General features: G+C 53.3%; 1 protein-coding gene across 1 annotated transcript; it reads left to right on the top strand.

Moving 5' to 3' along the window:
- Positions 1-513: 513 nt before the first annotated feature.
- CCM2L (CCM2 like scaffold protein) lies at positions 514-20129 on the top strand. Its single transcript, XM_056121881.1, has 10 exons — positions 514-571; positions 5583-5750; positions 8620-8703; positions 8810-8993; positions 10071-10534; positions 14441-14576; positions 16174-16237; positions 17694-17823; positions 18297-18435; positions 19805-20129. Exons 1-10 carry the CDS (start codon positions 542-544, stop codon positions 20116-20118), a joined length of 1713 nt encoding a protein of 570 aa, XP_055977856.1. The 5' UTR covers positions 514-541; the 3' UTR covers positions 20119-20129.
- The last annotated feature ends 441 nt before the right edge of the window (positions 20130-20570 follow it).

The raw sequence follows: 20570 nt of genomic DNA, 5'->3' as shown, positions 1-20570 counted from the left end.
GATGGCAGAGCTAGAGTTGGAACCCAGCCAGTCTGCCTCCACTGTGCACCCCCCTCCATTAAGATGATTAATTTTCAAAATCTTTGCTTTCTAGGATACAAGGCCTGATCATTCAAGGTGCTTCTCCTGCCCACTCGCGTTTATTTCTCAGCCCAACAGCCCGGAGAGGGAGGCAGTGTTGATTCCCCAATCATGGAGAGGAAATTGAGGCTGAGAGGAGGGAAACTGGTCAACCTTGCCAACGTCAGGGCAACGTCAGCTCAGTGGCAGAAGTGGGAGCGGAATTTGGGAGATCGCTTCCCTACCTTTCTCAGTTCCCAAGCTCCCAAAACTGCCTCCTGGCCAAGGGCCACTCCTCGGCCAGCCACTGGGTCCCCAGGCTGAGTCCTGCAGTATGTCCCAGCCCCCCTCACTGTCAGACAGGAGGGGCAGGAACTGCGAGGCTGGTGGAGTTTCCGACCAGGCAGGAAAAAGAACAAAGGGATTGTGGGGAGAGGCGGAGGGGGTGCCGGGACAGTGGCCGCACAGGGAACGCTGCACCATGGAATATGAAGTCAAGAAAGGGAAAAAGGTAGGTGGGAGACGAGAAGAGGTGTCCTCGGAGCTGGGGGAGCGAAAGCTGGGTGGGGGGCGGTGCAGAGGGGCAGGGGGCTGATGGATAATGAGCTGCTTCAGGAGGGACTTTCTTCTCCATTGGAGGGTGCTTTCCCCTTACTCCTGAAAAGTCAGATATTTGGGCTCCAAAGCCCCTCACCGGTGTCTCCACTCTCAGTGCCTGCCTGGAATGACCAGAGAATCTTCTAGAGAAACCGGGAAACATAGAGTCATTGGGAGGGCACCCCACCGGCTTCTCCAGGGTTCCTAGTGCCTCCCTCCTGCCCCTTCTGAGACGGAGAGACAGACTGACTCCTCTTCCTGGTCAGGACCTCATCAAGGCGATGCTGTGCTGAGAAGCTGAGGCCCTCATTCCAAAGTCTCCGCTCAGAGGGCTTCCAATCTAGCGCACCGCCCTGGGCCCCAAAGTCTGCTCTTCACCCCTTCCTGACTCACAGGTTTTCTACCCTGATCCTAGAGGTACAGTACAGGGTCAAGACGCTTACCTTGGGAGTGATAGCATAGCGGGCAGGGCGTTTGCCTCGCACGCGACTGACCTGGATTTAATTCCCAGCATTCCATATGGTTCCCTGAGCACCGCCAGGAGTAATTTTTAAGTGCATGAGCCAGGAGTAACCCCTGAGCATCACTGGGTGTGACCCAAAAAACAAACAAACAGAAAAATAAATAAAAAGATGCTTGCCTTGCATGCAACTGACCTGGTCCTTATTCCCCAGTCCTCCATGTCAGGAGCCAGGAGTAGGCCCTGAGTACCAAAGGGTATGACCCACCCCAAGCTTTCTAGTCTGTTTCTCTGTGTATCTCCCTTGGTTGTCTTTGTTCTCAGCTAGCCCTTAAGGTCCCCCTTCCCACGCCCATGGAGTTTTCTCCCCCAGCTCCCCTAAGGAAGCCTGGCCAGGCTCCCAGGGAAATCCAGAGGGCTCTGAGGGGCTGGAATCATAGTGGCTATGGTTCTCTCTTGAGTTATTCTTTCTGTAGACACCTGTGGGGCACCAACTGAGGGCCAGCACTACGCCTGGAGTGAGCACAGGGTGAGCAAACTCAGATGAGCTCCCTGCCCACCCCCAGGGACCCTTTACCCTTTGTCTAGCAAGAAGGCAACAATTCTTCTCCTTCTTCTTCTTCTTCTTCTTCTTCTTCTTCTTCTTCTTCTTCTTCTTCTTCTTCCTCTTCCTCTTCCTCTTCCTCTTCTTTTTCTTCTTCTTCTTCTTCTTCTTCTTCTTCTTCTTCTTCTTCTTCTTCTTCTTCTTCTTCTTCTTCTTCTTCTTTTAATTTTTATTAGTGAGACGCCATGAGGTACAGTTGTAGACTTACACATTTTTGTGCTTGGGTTTCGATTATACAATGATCAAAACAATTCTTCTTTTTAATCAAAATGGACCAGGGGCCAGAGAGACAGTACAGCAGAAAGGGTGTTTGCCTTTCACACATGCCTTCCACATGGCCGACTCGGGTTTGACCTCCGGAATCCCCAAGCACCTCCAGGAGTAATTCCTGAGAGCAGAATCCGGAGTAACCCCTGAACATCGCTGGCTGTGGCCCAAAAAAGAAAAAAAAATCAAAATGAACATAAGATAGTACAAAGGTTAAGGTTCTTGAACTAGCCTGCAGCTGCAGCCGTGACCTGGTTGGAATCCTGGCACCCCATAAGGTTCCCTAGCACTGTCTAGTGTGACCCCTGAGCCCCACCAGGAGTGGCCAAAAAAACCCAACAAGGATTATCAAGGTGAGACAGAAGAGGTAGGGCAGCGGACTAAGCCCAGGGTTTGCATTTAGGAAGCCCAGGTTTTATGCCTTGTCCCCAGGTTTGACCCCTGGAGAAAAAGCTGTGAATGGTTCTTGAGCACTGCCAGATATGGTCCCAAACCTTGCCCAATGTCAGTAAATATAAAGTTGCCTAAAAATCTGGGAGATGAAATAGCAGGAGATCTATCCCCAGGTAGGTCAACTTGAGCCTCAGCTCTGACGCTGGAAAGAAAGGGAGACAGGAAACATATTTCAGGTAGAGAAACAGCATGTGCCAATGCCCTGTGGTGGTAATAAAGGATGTAGCGAATGATAATTGTAAAGGGCCTTTCTTGTATTTGGAATGAGGTGCAGGCATTGTGGGGGGGGGGGGGTCAAAGAGATTGACCTGCAGAGTATTGGGTAGAGCTGGAATACTTGGGGCTACAGACAAAATAGGTACCTCTGCATGCCACTCACGCATGCGCACATGCTCACACAAGCAGAATAGTCCCAGTCCCATTCTGGCATTCAAGAGTTCTGCATATGACTTTTTCTGCAGTCAACCCCAACGTCAGTGGAGAGGCAGAGAGAAAATCTCCCCTACCCATCTGGGCTCGAGGGTTGTTGAGCTAGCAAACTAACAGCAGGCCACTTAGTGGGAGGCAACACTTTTTTGAATGAGGTAAATCTGGAGAAGCTATCTGAATGTAAATTCTAATATAAAGGAGCTCAAAACAAGCTTTGCTTTTGTTTTTTAAAACCAGAGGTAAGGAATAAAATTAGGGGCTTGGGTTTCAAGGAGAGAGGACGAGGACTTGCATGAAGAAAGGACCCCAGACTACCTTTTTCCTGGCCAAGATAGTTTTTCATCTTTTCCAGGGCCAGAGTAGGGCACTTGCACATGACTGACCTGGTTTGATCCCTGGCACCCCAAATTGTTTCCAGAGCCCTACCAGGAATGACACCTGGGCACAGAGCCAGGAGTAAGTTGTGAGCATGCCCAGTGTGGCCCCCAAGCAAACAAATAAATAAAAAGTTTGCTTAGATAGATTATTTCTGGGGCTAAATTAAATCTGGGGAATATCCACAAAGTGGAAGCTTCTAGGCAGTTACAGGAGTACTTAAAAAAAGTCTCTTGAGCCTGCCAGAGCCTTGGCTGATCTTAGCTGAAAATTATCCACACGCCCAAGTGATAAAGTTGTGGAGAGGCCTCGTCTCCAGCCGACTACATCACCTCCTCCAGCTCAGCTTCATGCTGGTGTTCATCAGCTTTGGAGGCCCCGGGCCTGTGCATATGCTGTGCCCTCTGCTTGGGAAGCTGTACCCCAGATGCTTTGTTCTCAGAGCTCTCAGGCACTTCATTTGGACACCATTGGAGGAGGTTCACAGTTTGAGCTGGGCATGCATCAAAATCACCTGCTGTGATCAAGAAAATACAGATCACAGGGTTTCAGACCCAAGTTCGTTTTTTTCCCCCCAAGTTCTGATTGAATACATCTGCAGGGAACGTGCATGCCTCTACAGAGAGGAGCCTGCCTCTCAAAATCCCAGGGGCCCTGCCGCTGTGGATCCAAGAGCCCCTCAGGAGAGCTGCCGCTTTAGCACCCCTCTGCTTCCAGGCGAGTGTTTTCGGTCTTTGTTAGCCAGTTTGGGGGCCGCACCCAACAGTGTACAGGGGCTGCTCGCACAGAGCTCTGGGGTTGCTTGCAGTGGTGCTCAGTGTTCCAGGTGATGCTGGGGATTGAACCCAGGCCTCCCGCATGCAAAACTTTGCCCCAACCCTCTGGACCCAGCCTAACTTCTTAAACTGTAGGTAATGACCGAATAGGGGATTGCATAATTGAATGCGGGGGTTGCAAGGCGGGGAGAAATTGTCCCTTAAAAGGTTTCTGAGTGTGCAACAACTAAAATGTAATTCATTTTACAGGAATCAGTTGTTTCTGGCAATGTGGGCCCGTGTTGCATTTCTTGGGTGAAAGGGGGTTGGGTGTTAAGAAGCCCTGCGCTAGAGTAGAGCTCCAATTTCCTTCGCTGTTGCTAAAGTGATTGGAAGTCACATAGTTCCAGGGACTGAAACCAGGACCTCACACACATAACGTGTGACACTGCACTTGCTCACACTCCCAACCCTCCAACTTCCTTTTGAGATCTTGATGTCAAAGTCCGGACAAAGGGCCTGGAATTTGCACTATTAGTTTCAGCACAGCTGGCAAGGCGTTTGCCCGCTCGAGCAAATCGATAAACGGGAGGACAGTACAGTGCTACAGTGCAGTGCAGTTTTCTCCAGCTCACTTTATGCAAGTTCCCACTGCGAACTTATTAATTTGCTAGTGTAAATGGGCTACACCCAGTGGTGCTTGGGAGCTATTCCTGGTTCCGGTTATGCCTGGTAATGGTGCTTGGAGAACCAAACTATATGTAATATTGGGACTCTAACCAGGATAATAGCTTTAGCCACAAGCCAGGCAAGTGCCATAAACCGTATATTATATCTCTAGTCCACTAATATATTTATTATGTCTAATAATTGGCAAAGCAAGAAAACAGCTTAACAAATGCTTGTGGACCCTATACAAGTAAAATTTCAACCTTTTCCTGTCTTGCTGAAGCCTGGGTTCATTCCTTCAGTATGATCCTGCGCCCGAGCGGGACCTCCCCACTCAGCTGGGAGTTTAGAAGGGAGGCCCTATGGGGCTGGAGGAATAGTGAAGTGGGGAGGGCACTTGTCTAGCACGTGGCTAACCTGGGTTCGATCCTCAGCATCCCATATAGTACCCCGAGCACCGCCAGGAGTAACTCCTGAGTGCAGAGCCAGGAGGACCCCCTGAGTATCGCCGGGTGTGATCCCAAAGAGCAAAAAAAAAGGGGGGGAGACCCTAGAACCAGACTATTCAGCACTAACTAACTACTGAGGTCAGCTTGTTCCCTCTCTGAGGCTTCATTTCTCTTCTCTAAAATGGGGATTACAGAGGTATTCCTGTTCACAAAAATTTTGTGAGAATTAAACCAGGGAAGGTGTGGCCAGAGAGATAGAACAGGGTTTAAGTCACTTGCTTTGTCATGTAGCCAAGCTCACTGTGATTCCCGGCACTGTAGATGGTTCTCTGAGCACCACCGGAGTGATTCCTGAGCACAGGGCCAGGAGTAAGCCCTGAGCACCTGCTGGTGTGCCCCCATTCACACAAATCAGGGCTCATTGCCGACTTTATTATGTTTGCCCCACTTTCCTCCTCCCCCAGGGCTTTGTATCACCCATCCGTCGACTGGTGTTCCCCAAGGCAGCACGCCGGGCAGCCTGTCGGAGCAATGTGAGCCGCAGGCCTCTGCACTCGATGCCCCTCTACCCCCCCGACTACCTCATCGACCCCCAGATTCTGCTGTGCGACTACCTGGAGAAAGAGGTTAAGGTATGTGCAGGGTGAGGACCCGGGGGTGGTGGGGAGAAGACATTTAGGTGAGGAGTGCAGCGGGGAGGGGCTGTGAGTGAAACTGACAAAGACAGGCCTGGGAGAGGACACATTAAAATATTTTTAAATTTTATTTTCATAAAGTTGTTCACAATAATGGATTACATTCAATATTTTGACACCAGTCCCACCACCATTATACCTTCCCACCACCATTATTTTGAATTTTCCCACCACCACTCAAACCTGCTGAACAGTCAGATGCTAGATAATTTATTTTGTATTGCTTGTTATGAACAGCATAAGATGTTGCGCAGCCTCCTTGAATTCTAAAATTTTAGATCGTTAGGGTCTGGAGAAATCTCTACAGCGAGCTGCTCGGTTCTGAGATTCTTTTGTGTGTCTCTGGATCACGGCTGTTAATAAGCTTAAGTAGCAGCCAAAGGCAGTTCGTGGGCGTGACCTTCAGGGTCCCATAGGGGTGGGGAGATGGGAAGGACTGGCCCATCCCCTGTCCCTTGAGACCTGGAGTTTGCAGTCACTGGTCCCGCGTCCTTGGGCTTTTGACTGAGTTCTGGAAGTTGGCAGCCACTGAGATTCCAAGGGAACAGGTGGAGGGACAACACCTGCTCCCCTCTGAGACACCCGGTGAAATCGGCCTGGCACAGGGCCCAGAGGCATCTCTGCAGCGAGCTGCTTGGTTCCGAAATTCTTTTGTGTGTCTCAAAAATGTTTACACCTACAATTTGAGATCCTTCACAAAACCCCCAAGAAGTGACCAGGAGAAGGAAGTCTTTATTCCTTTTAAACAAAGAAATATTCAGGAAGCTTTGTCAAGGCAGAAGGATTTGAGCTGGGAGGGTAACACCCAGTGAAAGAAGATTTATCTCAGCCCTAAATTCCCTGTATTGGTGATAGGGAGGTCTTCAGTCCCCCGGGAGAAGATTTATCCCTGCTTTCAGTGAAGAAAGGCAAAGGGAGGGGGGAGGTCGGAGTGACCTTCCCGCTTCCGCCCTGCTGGCAGGCTCCTTCAGCGGCAGGCATCACTAAGCAGGATGGTGTGTCGGGAATGTGACGGGGCCAGCCTCTGCTCTCCCCCACACCAGCCTCAATCCCTGTGGGGCACAGGGCAGCCCGGGCTGGGTGCGCCTCTGCCTTCTGCTGTGAACCCTGGCATAACCCTTCTGCCAGGCCCTCCACTCCCTGGTCTCAGCGTTCCCATCTCTGCAGAGGTTGGGGGATTCTTCTGGGGAGCACAGACCGGAAAGTGCTCTGCGCATGGAACCGCCACACCTTCCTGGGGGGTTTGGGGGCCTGTATGTTGTTGCAACCCACACAGTGTCCAGGTTATAGGAATCCAGGGCTGCAACCCCTAACAGTTCAGGTCATGCCAGGGTGCTCCTAGCTTAGGGACGCCATGAAGGAGTGGGGTAGGTATGGCAGATTTAGGAAAGACAGGAGTTCATTTACATTTGATTTTTTTTTTTTTTTTGAGGAGGCACATCTAGCAGTACCCAGTATTTACTCTTGGCTCTGCACTCAGGAATCATTTCTGGCAGTGCTCAAGGGACTATAAGGTATCCAGGGATCAAACCCGGGTCAGGCACATACAAGGCAAGTGCCTTACCCACTGTATTATCTTTATGACCCCTACATTTGAATTTCTGATGAGCAATGTAAGGTAAAGGTAAAGGTAAAGGCCCTCCCGTTGATCGTCGATTTGCTCGAGCGGGCCCAGTAACGTCTCCATTGGAGACTTTGTTGTTACTGTGTTTGGCATATCAAATACTCTCGGTAGCTTGCCGGGCTCTCCGAGAGGGGCAGAGGAATCGAACTCAGGTCACCCATGCTGGCCGCTTGTAAGGCGAACGCCCTACCGCTGTGCTATCGCTCCATGATTTACTTTTTTTTTTTTTTAGTATTTATATGTTGCAAATATTGCATAGAGGGGCCAGGAAAGGGGGGAGGGGGCAGGCAGGGCACTTGTCTTGGTGACTGCCAGGAGTGATCTCTGAGCACAGAGCCAGGAGTATGCCCTGGGCACTGCCAGGTATGGCCAAAACCTCCCCACAAAAAAAAATTGCATGGAACTAAAAATACTTTTTCTAAAACTTTTTTTTGAAAGTAGTTGTTCACATGGACTTTAAATTTAGTATCTTATATTTTCTAGGAGACACTTCCTAGGAAATAAAGATAAAGTGGTGGAATTCACCTAGAAAACTAAAACTGAAAATAAAAGTCTCAGATTGAATAACATTTAGGTGACAACATTAAACTAAACCTGAGGATGAAGAATTGGGTTGTTAGTTGGGGGGCCTCCTTTTCTTGACAACTTTCCATACTGACTTAATACAGCAAATCTTTCCTTTCCCTCTGACTTCGGTGACAGGATCTCAGGGGCCAAGGGACTTTGTACAATCAGCTGACAGCAGTGTGTTGGGGTGGCAGGGCCCTCCAGCCAAGCAGGAATTCATGGGTGGTTCCTTTAGGCCACTAGAATGACTTGTGCTTCTCTCCTAGCTACAGAAGTTTGTGTTTGAGCAATCTAAGCTAGCAGTGCGATGGGGCGGGGGTGGGGGTAGGGGTGGGGGTGGAGGTCAGTTTTGTCTCTTCTAGCTATAAAATATCCAGCATATGATTTAGCTTCGTTGTGTCTTTGCTTCTCATCTTTAAAGAGAATATGAATGAGCGTACACACGACTCTCAGGACTGTCTGCCTTCTTACAACCCCTTTAATGATAGCAATTACCAGGCTATTAATAATTCATTAGTTCTAATCTCAGTCTAGAGGCACAGTGTCAGGACTTCTAAGGTTTCAGAGTAATTTTTATCTGCCCATCGCCCACCAATCTCCTCCATTTCCATCCAGTTCCTGGGCCACCTCACCTGGGTGACATCTTCACTGAATCCCTCCAGCCGGGACGAGCTCCTGCAACTGCTGGACACAGCCAGGGTGAGGCTTGGGGGATTCTAGGGGAGGAGCAGGGTCTTGCTCCCTTTCCTCTTCCCCATGGCTCCCTCCCCGAGAACTCAAAAGATTCCCCGGCCTATCCATGCAGCAGCTGAAAGAGCTACCGTTGAAGACCACGGCGGAGCAGGACAGCATCCTGAGCCTGTCCGCCCGCTGCCTGCTGCTCACCTGGCGGGACAACGAGGAGCTGATCCTACGCATCCCCACGCACGAGATCGCCGCCGCCTCCTACCTGCAGGACGACGCACTGCACCTGCTAGTGCTTAAAACCGGTACAAAGGGTGGGGCGAGAGCTGGGGCAGGGCCAGGAGGTGGGTCTTGCCTTCGCGAGGGTAGTGACCGTGGGCAGGACCTGAGGCTGGATGATGATGGGGTGATGAAAAAGGACTAAGCCCGGTTACCACGAGGCTAGAGTAGGTCGTTTGCATAACCTGCTTGCATATGGTTATGTAAAAAGACGGAACCCGGAGGAGGACGAAGTGGCCTGACACTATCAGGAGGGAGATGCTGGCCAAACCTGATAAGAGAAGTAAAATCCTGCTAGGACAGGGCGCGAAGTTAAAGGGCGTGGCGAGGGGGGCGTGGCCAGCGTACTGTGAGGCTAGGACGGCCCAGGCGAGGGGAAGAAGTCGGTCCTGGGGGCGGGCCATGCGCCAGGGGAGGAGCTCGTGATTGGGGAGAGGCATCAGACCACGCCCAAAGGGGAGGGACTGAGTCTGGGGGCGGGGCGGGGGAAGCCGAAAGCAAGGAGTAGGTCCCGAAATCCTGGAACCCAGGACTGGCATCCAGTCCTGAGACTAGAGGGTGGAAGCAGGCGGTTGCCTTCAGTTCTGGGGCTCCGAGGTGGGGTAGAGCGGGAGGGATATGGGATAAAGCCAGGGCAAAGCCTGAGGCTGATGGCAGGACCCGAAAAAACTGGAGTGCGGTGGGTCCTGCTCCAACTCTTTGAAGTTAGGGATGGAACGAGGGCATGGGGGGGAGGGTCTGAGGTCAGGGGCGGGGAAAGTGGTGGGGCCTGAGATCAGGGGCGGGGACAGTGGGGTTCTGGGGTCAGGGGCAGGAAAAAGGTGGACCTGCGGCCAGGGGCAGGGACCGAGGGGGATCTGAGGTCAGGGCAGGGGCCAGGGGGTGAGGCCTGAGGTCAGTGGCAGGGAAAGAGTGGGGGTCTGAGGTCAGGGACGAGGACGGAGGTGGGGCCTGCGTCCAGGGGCTGGGCAAGGGTGGGACCAGCAGTCAGGGGCGTGGACAGACGCCGCAGGACCCCGAGCGGCGGGGGAGGTGCCCCCAGCGTCTGGAGGGGCCGCTGAGCCCCGATCGCCAGAGGCTGACGGCCACCCCGCCGCTCCTAGGTCTGGGCGTGGACCCGGTGCCGGCGGGTGTGGACGCCAGCCCCGGCGGCTCGGCGCGCGACCCCGGCCCGCCGGGCGCGGCGCCCGAGAAGCGGCGGGTGGGCACCACGGAGCGGCGCCACACCATCTGCAGCCTGGACTGGAGGATGGCGTGGGGCGGGGGCGCGGGCTCCGAGAGCCGGGCGGCGGGCGGCGGCGGCGGCGGCGGCAGCCTGGAGCGGCAGCGCGCGGGGGCGCGGGCGTCCGGGAGCTGGGAGCGGCGACAGACGTTCAGCGGCAGCTGGGAGCGGCGACACGGCGGCGGCGGCGGCGGCGCGGGCAAGCCGGGCGGCAGCTGGGAGCGGAGGCAGGCGGGCGGCGGCGGCAGCTGGGAGCGGCGGCACCCGGGCTCCAACCCGCTCGACCCGCAGGACCCCAGCCCTGACGCCTACTGCAACCTGGTCATCCTGGCCGTGGCCAACAGGGTGAGCCCCAGGACACCTTGCGCCAGTGCGCCCCGCCTGGCCGGCGCCTCGGGCTGGGAGGACTCTGCCCCAACCCTCCACGCAGTCCCATTCGCGAGGCTCTGGGGACCACGCCGCTTTTGACCCTACAAGGACTTCGGTGCCAGACTCCAAGAGGCCTTTAAGCCCCGGGCACCCTCAGGACACCTCCCCCTGGGGCTGGAGCTGGTAGGGCGTTTGCCTTGCACGCGGCCAACCCGGGTTCGAATCCCAGCATCCCTTATGGTCCCCTGAGGACCGCCAGGAGTAATTCCTGAGTGCAGAGCCAAGAGTAAGCCCTGTGCATCGCCAGGTGTGACCCAAAAAGAAAAAAAAAAGACACCTCCCCCTGCTGTCTCAGGAGGATAAAAACAAATCAAAACAGATTTAATCCAACCCTCTCCTCCAGTCTAGCTGTGCTCCTTCTCCAATGATGCCATTGTCCTGCTCACAATAAGAAATCATAAAGATGCTAACCAGTGCACCCCCAATACCAGACACAGAACCAGCACTAACTCAGTTCATTGCCACGTTGTCTCCTAGAGCAGACAATGCCTCTGTCCCCTCTATGGAGAAGACGCTGGCTCAGGGACTCAAGGGTTTGTGCAAAGTCACACAGGAAGCACAGGGGATGGTTTCAACATTGGAAACCAGAAACTCGGCGCCTGTACTCTGGGTGCTGGCCCTCTCTCCTTTGCTTTGCTTTACTTTGCTTTTTTTCAGTAAAGCAGGACAGTTTTTATTGGATGAAAGGGGCGAGGGGCAGAGGAAAAGGAAAGAAATATGGGCTCAAGAGAGAACAGGAGTTTGAAAGCACAAATAGGCACACAAGCAAGCAAACGTAGAGAAAAGCAAGTGAGATGCGTGTCATGGGAGAACACGGGCTTGTAGAGCAAGCCCACCTGCCTTGCTTTTTATTTGGCTCTCTTCACTTATTGCCAGCTTCAAGGCAGGCATGGAGCTCAGTGCTCTGGATTCAGGGATGAAACATGAAACGTATTTGGAACCTTCCCTTAGGGAGCCCAGGGTCTAGCAAACAGTTTCAAGGCCTGAGCGCTTTGAGCATTTCCTCTGAGCAGGGCCTCCCAGTCGTCTCCTCTGTCTGTGAACCGTGGAAACAAGATAGACATGGCGGGGTGGGGCTGGAGCCGCTTTCCTCCAAACACCCATCCTCTGTGATCCCTGGTCCAGTGACTTTTGATTGTTTGGGTTTTGTTTTTCAGGCCACACCCAGTGGTGCTCGGGGCTTTTTTTTTTTTTTTTTTTTTTTTTTTTTAGTCTCTGTGCTCAGGAATGACCCCTGGTGGTGCTTCGGGGACTCTATGTAGTGCCAGGGATTCCAACCAGTAGGGCCACATGCAAGGCAAGTGTCCTGTACTGTACCTAGTTTAAAACACAGAACTCCCCAGGTCTGATCTCTTCCCGTCCAATCTCCAGATGAGCCTCTAGACTAGCCAGCCCAAAGCTGAGCTCCCAGTTTTCTCCCTCAAACCTGCTCTTCCCTGGGCGCAGGGAATTGTCTTGATGAATGGCCACTCTCTTCTTCCTTTGGTCAGTCTTTTTTGGTTTTAGTTTTGGGCCTCAACTGGCAGTGCTCAGCTTCTCGCTCTGTGTTCAGGAATCACTCCTAGAAGTGCTTAGAGAATCATCTATGGTGCTGGGGTCAGTCATATGCAAGGCCAGTACTGGATACATACTGTACTCTCTCTCTGGCCTTCTAATTTTTTTTTTTTTTTTGCTTTTTGGGTCACACCTGGCCATGCACAGGGGTTATTCCTGGCTCTGCACTCAGGAATTACCCCTGGTGGTGCTCAGGGGACCATATGGGATGCTGGGAATCAAACCTGGGTCGGCCACGTGCAAGGCAAACTCCCTACCCGCTGTGCTATCGCTCCAGCCGCCTGGCCTTCTAATTTTTGGAAGTAGGTTTAAGTCACGCCCGGGCTCACTCCTGGCTCTGTGCTCAGGGATCACTCCTGGCATGCTCAGGGGACCAATCTTCTATTTTTTGTTTTGTTTTGTTTTGTTTTAATACCTTCCTTCCCTCTGTTGAGGTTGTAATGACTAGGACTCCTTCTCCATACTTGGTGGTGGTGCTCCCATGCTCGACCACAGTACTCATGGGGGTTCACATTCTGATTGCAGTGCTTCCACACACCTGGCTAAGGTGCTGGCAGACATGACTGCAAGGGCCAGCCAGCTGGTAGGGCATTTGCCCGGCATGCCGCCGACTTGGGTGTGTTCCCCCAGCACCTGACAGATATGGTTCCTCAGGTGCACTAGGAATGATCCTGAGTGCAGAGCCAGGAGTAAGCCCTGAGCAAGGATGGGTGTGACCCCAAAACAAAACAAAAATAAATAAAAAGAAGAAAAGAAATGACTATAGTGCCAAGGATCATAGATAGCAGAGCTGCCAGGATCAGGCTTGGCACAGGCATTGGCATCAGGGCTGGCACTCATCACCTCACACTTGCAGGGCCCGCACATTAGCTGCTGACCCCTCTCATGGCCTGTTGCTACTCAGTTCCAGACCCTGCAGGGACTCTTGGCTCCTCATCCTTATGCCCCACAGCCACTCTGTCTACAAATCAGGGGACTGTATTTTGGAAACAATGAAAATGCATCTACTTCTCCACACTTTCACTATCTCATCTGGGGCCGTATCCCGTCAATGCCCTACCTGCTGTACTATTATTCCGGCATCCCCCCCTAAAAAAAAATGATTTCGTAGCAATAGCAAGCCCAGGATTCACCAGTGGCATGAAACCTTCTGTGAGGACAGCACTGTCACAACTTCCCTCTTCCCCCACCCCCACCGTGAGTTCCAGAGTCTATCTGCAGGAAGTATGTACCCTTCCCTGTTTTTAGGTGCTTTGCAAGGATCAACCTCTGTCTGATGACAATCCACTTCTCCGTCCTAAAATGCTAGCCCTCAGTTACCTTTTCATTTATACCCAGGACCTTTTTTTTTCTTTCAAGAAAGTTTCGCTCAAGAACTTAAAAAATTTCTTTCATCTGGGTCAGAGGGATAGTAAAGGGGTTAAGGCACATGGGGCTGGAGTGATAGTACAGCAGGTAGGGCGTTTGCCTTGCACATGGCTAACCCGGGTTCGATTTCCAGCATCCCATATGGTCCCCTGAGCACCACCAGGAGTAATTCCTGAATGCAGAGACAGGAGTAACCCCTGAGCATTTCCAGGCATGACCCAAAAAGAAAAAAAAAAGACACTGTCTGCAGGCGGCTGACTGAAGTTTGATCCCTAGTACTGTTTATGGTCTTCTGAGCACCACCAAGAGTGATCCCTGAGCTCCTAACCCATCTCCCTTCCCCCACCAATTCCTTTCTCCTATCAGAGGCTGAAATTTGTGGGTTTTTTTCTGCTTACAGTTTCTCTGTGGCTACCAGGAAGCTCAGATCTAAATATGGCATTCAGTAATAGGAACTGTATTAAAGCTAAAATGTTCACACGTTTAATTATTCCTCTACTTCTTAGACATGGAGATTTGGGCTCTAGCCTTGGCTAATTACTTTATTTCTCCAGGCCTTAGTGTCCTCCCTGAAAACTAGACTAAATGAGGGCTTATTTTAGAATGAGTATCAGAAGAGTCCAAGAATTTCCCGGAATTTGGGGTATTTATATATTTTCAAAGCAGAAGAGTTAGAATTGTCACTGGCTTCTATAAATGCACTGAAGATCCAACAAGTTGCCTGGGATGGGAAATAATTTTGATGGTCTCAGATTGAACTTAAAGGTGTGTGTGTGTGTGTGTGTGTGTGTGTGTGTGTGTGTGTGTGTGTACCCCGTGAACTGCCTCCCAAGATGTTTTAGAAAATGGGTTGTCTGGTCACCGGGGAGGACCTGAGCTCACTGTCCCCACCTGAATCAGGATGCTGCCGAGGAGTCCTGTGCCCTCATCTGTCAGGTCTTCCAGATCATCTATGGGGACCAGAGCATCGAGTGCGTGGACCGGGCTGGCTACCACTACACGTCCACTCCCGAGCGACCGTGGCTCTGCAGCCGCAGTGAGTGATCTATCTCCCCCCTGCCCTATGAGATTGCCTGGAAGGGCAAGGGAGTGCCCCAAGAACCAGAGTCCAAGAAAACTTCTTAGGGGTTTTGATCTTCATGGCAATTACAGTCTCTTCTGGAGTTCCAATCAAGTGTCAGTTTTCATGATGGCTTCAAACAGCTTCTTCATTAGATGTCCCCATGCCCAGATTCAGACAAAGGTCCTGGGAGTGGAACTTTGTCTCCTTCTTCTGTGTTTGGTGCCCTGTGGAGGGTCCTAACCACATGCCCTGTCTGCTCACTGATCTATTTTACCCCACTAGATCAAAACCAGAGGTTTTGGTCCCTGTATGCAGTCAAGGGCTGAGATGAGTCGGTAGGAGTTATTATTCAGCATCAACTATGATGTGCCAAGTCTTCCTTTATCCTCCCTGCACCAGTGTCTGTCCTGCTTCCTACTGTATCTGCTGTTCCTTCTGGAGACCAGGAGCAGTGCAGATACTCAAGTAGTAAGGTGGTTTTTTGTTTGTTTGTTTAGTTTAGTTTTTTTTTTTTTTTTGCTTTTTGGGCGACACCCAGCCCATGCTCAGGGGTTACTCCTGGCTCTGCACTCAGGAATCACTCCTGGCGGTGCTCAGGGGACCATATGGGATGCTGGGAATCGAACCCAGGATGGCCGCGTGCAAGGCAAACGCCCTACCTGCTGTGCTATTGCTCCAGCCCCCAGTAAGGTGTTTTTGTAGTTATTGTTGTTGTTTCTTTTTTCTTTCTTTTTTTTTTTATGGATGAAAGAATGCTGTTAGACCGTCTGAGTCTAATTTTACAGTTGAGAACACTATGGCTCAGTGTGACCAGTAATTGCTTAAGGTCATACAGCTGGTCAAGGGCAGACTGAGCATTCAGACGTGGTGTACCTGATTGTGTAGCTTTGCTCCAAAACAGCCTCATTCCCTACGGCACCTGCAGGGCCCCCGAGGGAGCCTTCCTCTTCAAGGTCGCCAGCCTTGGGGAGCTGACAGTCTTTTGGAGGCTCACCCGTCCTGGGAACTGGGAAAACGAATAATCCAGCCCATGGGGATAATGGTCAAACAAAGATGCCCACTCAATACGTATTTCAAGCTGTTCATGTCTTCAACAGATATTCCTGGATATTGGGGGGAAGTAGGAATCAATATTTTGGTGGGGGTGGGGGCAGGTCAGTAACTTCTGTGATTGCCTATTTATTTATTTATTTATTTGTTTGTTTATTTATTGCGGATAACCCCAGCAATGCTCAGATGTTATTCCTGAATTTTCACTCAAGAATTATTCCTGGTGGTGCTCAGGGGAACATAGGGGATGCTGGGAATCGAACTTGGATCGGCCACATGCAAGGCAAATGCCCACCCGCTGTACTATCGCTGCAGCCCCTGGCTGCCCCTTTAGCTCACAGTGAAAGCTGAGACCCTCAGAATTGCATCCTCCCTCATTCCTCTCTTCCCCTACCATGCCCCAGTCTCCACCCCAGTCCCAAGGGAGCAGAGCCCAGGGCCTGGAGGTTGGGGCCTCCAGGAGCACAGCTGGGGCGCTGGTCCCTGCCTTGACATCTATCCCTCTGTCTGCCGGCCCCAGGTGAGAGCTGCCGCACAGACGGGACCTACGCTTACGACGCCGACTTCAGCTGCTGCAGCTCCTTGTGGGTACTGCTCGTGCTGGGAACGCCGTCCTTGCCCACCCGTCCCCCACCCCGCGTGCAAGCGTGCACACACAGCGTTCCCAAGACCCCTGAGAAGCAGAGTGGGAAAGTGATCCTACCTTCATGTGGGGTTGTGGGGACCCACTGTGGGCGCGAGGTCAGGCTGCTAGAAAGTCCCACACCTGGGAAGGACCCGAGCAGGCCGGCTCTGGAGTCCACTGTCCTCGCCATCCAGCGATACTGCTGCCCTGTTAGTAAGAATGGAAGATGGTGTTGGGACATTCACCCCGGGAAACAGAAGCCTGAGGTTGATGTTGGACTGAAGCGCTGTTTGTCCAGAGCCTCCCCTGGGCCCGCACTGCGCATGTGCTAGGGATGCGTGGGCAGGAAGTCAAGGACTCGGGTAAATGGGCACTGGGCAGAGAGACCTGGTTCTTGCTCGGGCTGGCCGATAGTCCAGTGCAGGGCAGAGTGGAGCCATTATTCCATGGGCACGAGTAGCAGGGCTGAGAAGCACTAAGCAGAACAGCTGGCAGCCGAGAGAGGGACATCTGAGCCCTTCTGGGGAGACAGGAGGGCTCCTTGGAAGTAGTGACCCTTGAACAGGGACGTGGAGACTGAAGGGGAGGACACTGAGCGGCGGGAGCATAAGGGTGGCGGCGTTCCGGGTCTGAGCAGTAGCCAGGGGCCCTTGGAGAGGGTGGAAGGAAGTGGGGAGGGGACATGGAGGGACACAGAAGCCCTGGTGTAGACCGGGTGAACTCTGCAGACCCGGTGACCACGTGTTCTGGTTTTATTTTGTTTGGGTTTTGGTTTTGGGATCACACCTGTCTGTGCTCAGGGCTTACTCCTGGCTCAGCACTCAGAGATCACTCCTGGAGGGACTTGGGGGACCCTATGTGGTGCTGGGGATTGAACCCAGGTTGACCACATGCAAGGCAAGTGCTCTACCCACTGCACTATCTCTGCGGACCCCATTTTGATTTGGAGGGCAACATCTAGTCCATCCAGGGCTACTCCCATCTTGCTTGGGGTCACTCCTGGTGGTGCTTGGGGAGCCGTGCGGTGCCAGAGATGGAACCCGGGCCTGCCTCCTACCCAGCCTGCACGCCAGCCCTTTGAGTTATCTCTGGCTCGTTTGTGACTCCCGTCTTGGAGGGTCAGGGGAAGTTCACTGGGGAAGTGACAGTCAGGATCTGATGATGAGTAACCAGGATCTGAGTGAAAGGTGGAAGTGGGGACTAGTCCAGGCAGAGGCAAAGCATGTGCAAAGGCCAGAGGTGAAGCGTGAGGGCAGAGAGAAGGCCGAGCGACCCGGCCTGAGCGCAGAGGGAGACCAGCTTCAGGGCTGTCGGGACCCAGAGCCCACAGTCCTGGGAGGCATGACCGAGCCTCCCCCTGTAGCCCACCACTAGGAGAGGATCTAAAGGCCCCCTTACCCCCATTGTGCCTCCAGCAATGGCTCCCAGGACACATTCGAAGCCTGTTACAGTGGCACGTCCACGCCCTCGTTCCACGGTTCCCACTGCAGCGGCAGCGACCACAGCGGCCTGAGCCTTGAGCAGCTGCAGGATTACATGGTCACGGTAAGCTGGGAGGGTGCAGGCCCTGGGGCTGAGAGGCTGGAGTGACAGGAAGGGGTCCTGAACTCATGATGGCCCTGTCCATCTGTGATGCACAAGGCCTATCCAACTCAAGGATCTATCCAAAAACTTCAACATCAACAACAAAAAAACCCCTTTTACTTCATTGTGTCTTTCCGTTTGGAACTGCCTTATAACACTGCTGCAGGGAACGCCCCAGAGGCTGGTACCTGTTAAGAGATTCCTGCCTCTTTAATGTCTGAACCAGAGAACCCGCTCTGGTGTTCCAGGATTAGGGTCTTCCAGTATTATTAGATGCATCTCCAGTGGTCTGCACGCGCTCTAGTAGGCCAGGGCAATGTTTGGAGTGGACCCCTGGCCAAACAGGCCCTCGGAGAGGGCTGGGGGACTTTTCTTCCACAGCACTTGGGGCCAGGGGTTGTTCCCTGCCGCTGATGTCCAGTATGTCCCCCCAGCTGAGGAGTAAGCTGGGGCCCCCTGAGATCCAGCAGTTTGCGCTGCTGCTGCGGGAATACCGGCTGGGACTGCCCATCCAGGACTACTGCGCAGGCCTGCTGAAGCTCTACGGGGACCGGCGGAAGTTCCTCCTCCTCGGTGAGCCTCTGCATCCCCCTGTACCCTAGCGCCTCTCCCAGGTCAAGCCCAAGCCTCTTAAGGGTTCTGAAAGTCTGAATTGGACTCTGGGATGAGTGTGGTGATTTATTCCCTGTCCCTCCGTAAGGTGAGGCATTGAGATTCCAGGGGCTTAAGAGGAGAGGAGCAAAAGGGGGATGGACTCTATAGCATAGCAGGTAGGGCATTTGCCTTGCACACGGCCGACCCGGGTTCAATTTCCAGTATCCCATAAGGTCCCCTGAGCACTGCCAGGAGTGATTCCTGAGTGCATGAGCCAGGAGGAAGCCCTGTGCATTGCCGGGTGTGACCCAAAAAACAAAAAAAAAGGGGGGGTAATGGACTTGCCTAGAACCATGGAGCTGGAAAGATCAGCATTGCTGGACCAGAGAGAGAGACAGACAGACGTACAGACAGACTGACAGAGATAGACAGAGAGTGCTCAATTCACTTCACATGTTGGAAGCTGGGGTGCGAGCCTTTGGACTAGCCCCCAAGCACCACAATGTGTGGTCCAGTTCCCATAAAGAAGAACAGGGCACTGGTATACACCCACTTCCTCTTCACAGCAAGTCTGGGAATGTTTCTTCCCTTCTGAACCCAAGACGGAGCTCCATCCAGCTCAAGGGGGTTCAGGAAGTAGTTTCAGGTCACACAACGAGTAAGAAGGGTGAACAGCAACAGCTACAGGGGGGCTAATATTAATAAGCCAACAGGGCATGTGGCAAGTACCGTGTGCCAAGCACCATCTCATTGAAAGCCCTCCTTTCTGGGAAGTAGAAAGTATGATTTGCCCCCACATTTAGCAGATGAGGGAACGGAGGCTCCGTGAAACAAAGTCCTGAAGTTACAGAAGCAAGTAGCAACCCAAGTTAAAAGCAGTCCAAGGGGCTGGAGCGATAGTGCAGCGGGTAGGGCGTTTGCCTTGCACGCGGCCCGCCCAGGTTCGATTCCCAGCATCCCATAGGGTCCCCCCCAGCACTGCCAGGAGTAATTCCTGAGTGTAGAGCCAGGAGTAACCCCTGTATATCCCGGGGTATGAACCCAAAAACCAAAAAAATAAAAAATAAAAAGTAAAAGCTGTCCAAGGCAACAAGTGGTGAGTGCGTGTTGAAGTCCTCGCTTCCAGACAGGATTCAGTCTCAGTTTTCCAGGGAAGGGAGGTCAGGCTCGGAGCAGTTCTCTCCTGGCCCCACCGCTGACCCTTGTCATGCCACGAGGAGCGAGCGCTAGGAAGTTCACGCAGTGCCACATCCTTAGTCTCGTCTGGCTCTTGGGCTCCGATCTCCGGAGGGCCTAGGGGCTCCTCTAGCCACAAGCCCCGGGACTCACCCGGCCCCTCCACCGGCAGGGATGCGCCCCTTCATCCCGGACCAGGACATCGGCTACTTCGAGGGCTTCCTGGAGGGCGTGGGCATCCGCGACGGCGGCATCCTCACCGACAGCTTCGGCCGCATCAAGCGCAGCATGAGCTCCACGTCGGCGTCGGCCGTGCGCAGCTACGACGGCGCGGGGCAGCGCCCGGCCGCGCAGACCTTCCACCGGCTGCTGGCCGACATCACGCACGACATCGAGGCGCTGGCCCCGGACGACGACAGCACGGACGCCGAGGCGCACGACGACTCCCCGGGCGCGGGCGACGCGGCCGAGGACAACTACCTGTAGGCTGCCACCGCCGCCCGTGCCTGGGCCGGGCACCCCTCCTGGGCGACCCCCAGCCGGGACCGGAGCGCTCTGGGAGCGGCGGTCCAGCCCGCGGGCCCGATCCTGCAGTCCCCGGAGCGGCCTGCAGGGGGCAGGGATGCCCTGGGCCGTCACCGCACGGCCGGGGAGGGGGTGGACTGGGCAGTCTTCTCTGCCTGCTCAGAGTACTGGCCTTGGGGGCTTCCTTGCCCGGTGTTCCGAGGGCTCTGCCAACAGAGGGATGAAGAGTGGGCTCCACCTGCTGGTAAAGTGATAAAAAGAATTCCGAGACAACCTTTTTTTTTTGTTTTTTTGTTTTTTTGTTTGTTTGCTATTTTTTGGTGGGAGCAGATTTGAACTGCACCCGGCCGAGCTCTGGGGCTACTCTTGGTTCTGCACTCAGAGATCACTCCTGGCGGTGCCAGGGATTGAGC

Source organism: Sorex fumeus, unplaced genomic scaffold, assembly GCF_029834395.1.
Source record: "Sorex fumeus unplaced genomic scaffold, SorFum_2.1 ptg000044l, whole genome shotgun sequence".
Taxonomy (NCBI): Eukaryota; Metazoa; Chordata; class Mammalia; order Eulipotyphla; family Soricidae; genus Sorex; species Sorex fumeus.
This window is presented reverse-complemented; position numbering and strand designations above follow the sequence as displayed.

Coding starts and splice junctions, on each gene's coding strand:
- CCM2L (XM_056121881.1), top strand. CDS start 542: ATGGAATATGAAGTCAAGAAAGGGAAAAAG. Junction 8,704..8,809: donor AACTGCTGGACACAGCCAGG/GTGAGGCTTGGG, acceptor CTATCCATGCAG/CAGCTGAAAGAGCTACCGTT. Junction 14,577..16,173: donor ACCGTGGCTCTGCAGCCGCA/GTGAGTGATCTA, acceptor TGCCGGCCCCAG/GTGAGAGCTGCCGCACAGAC.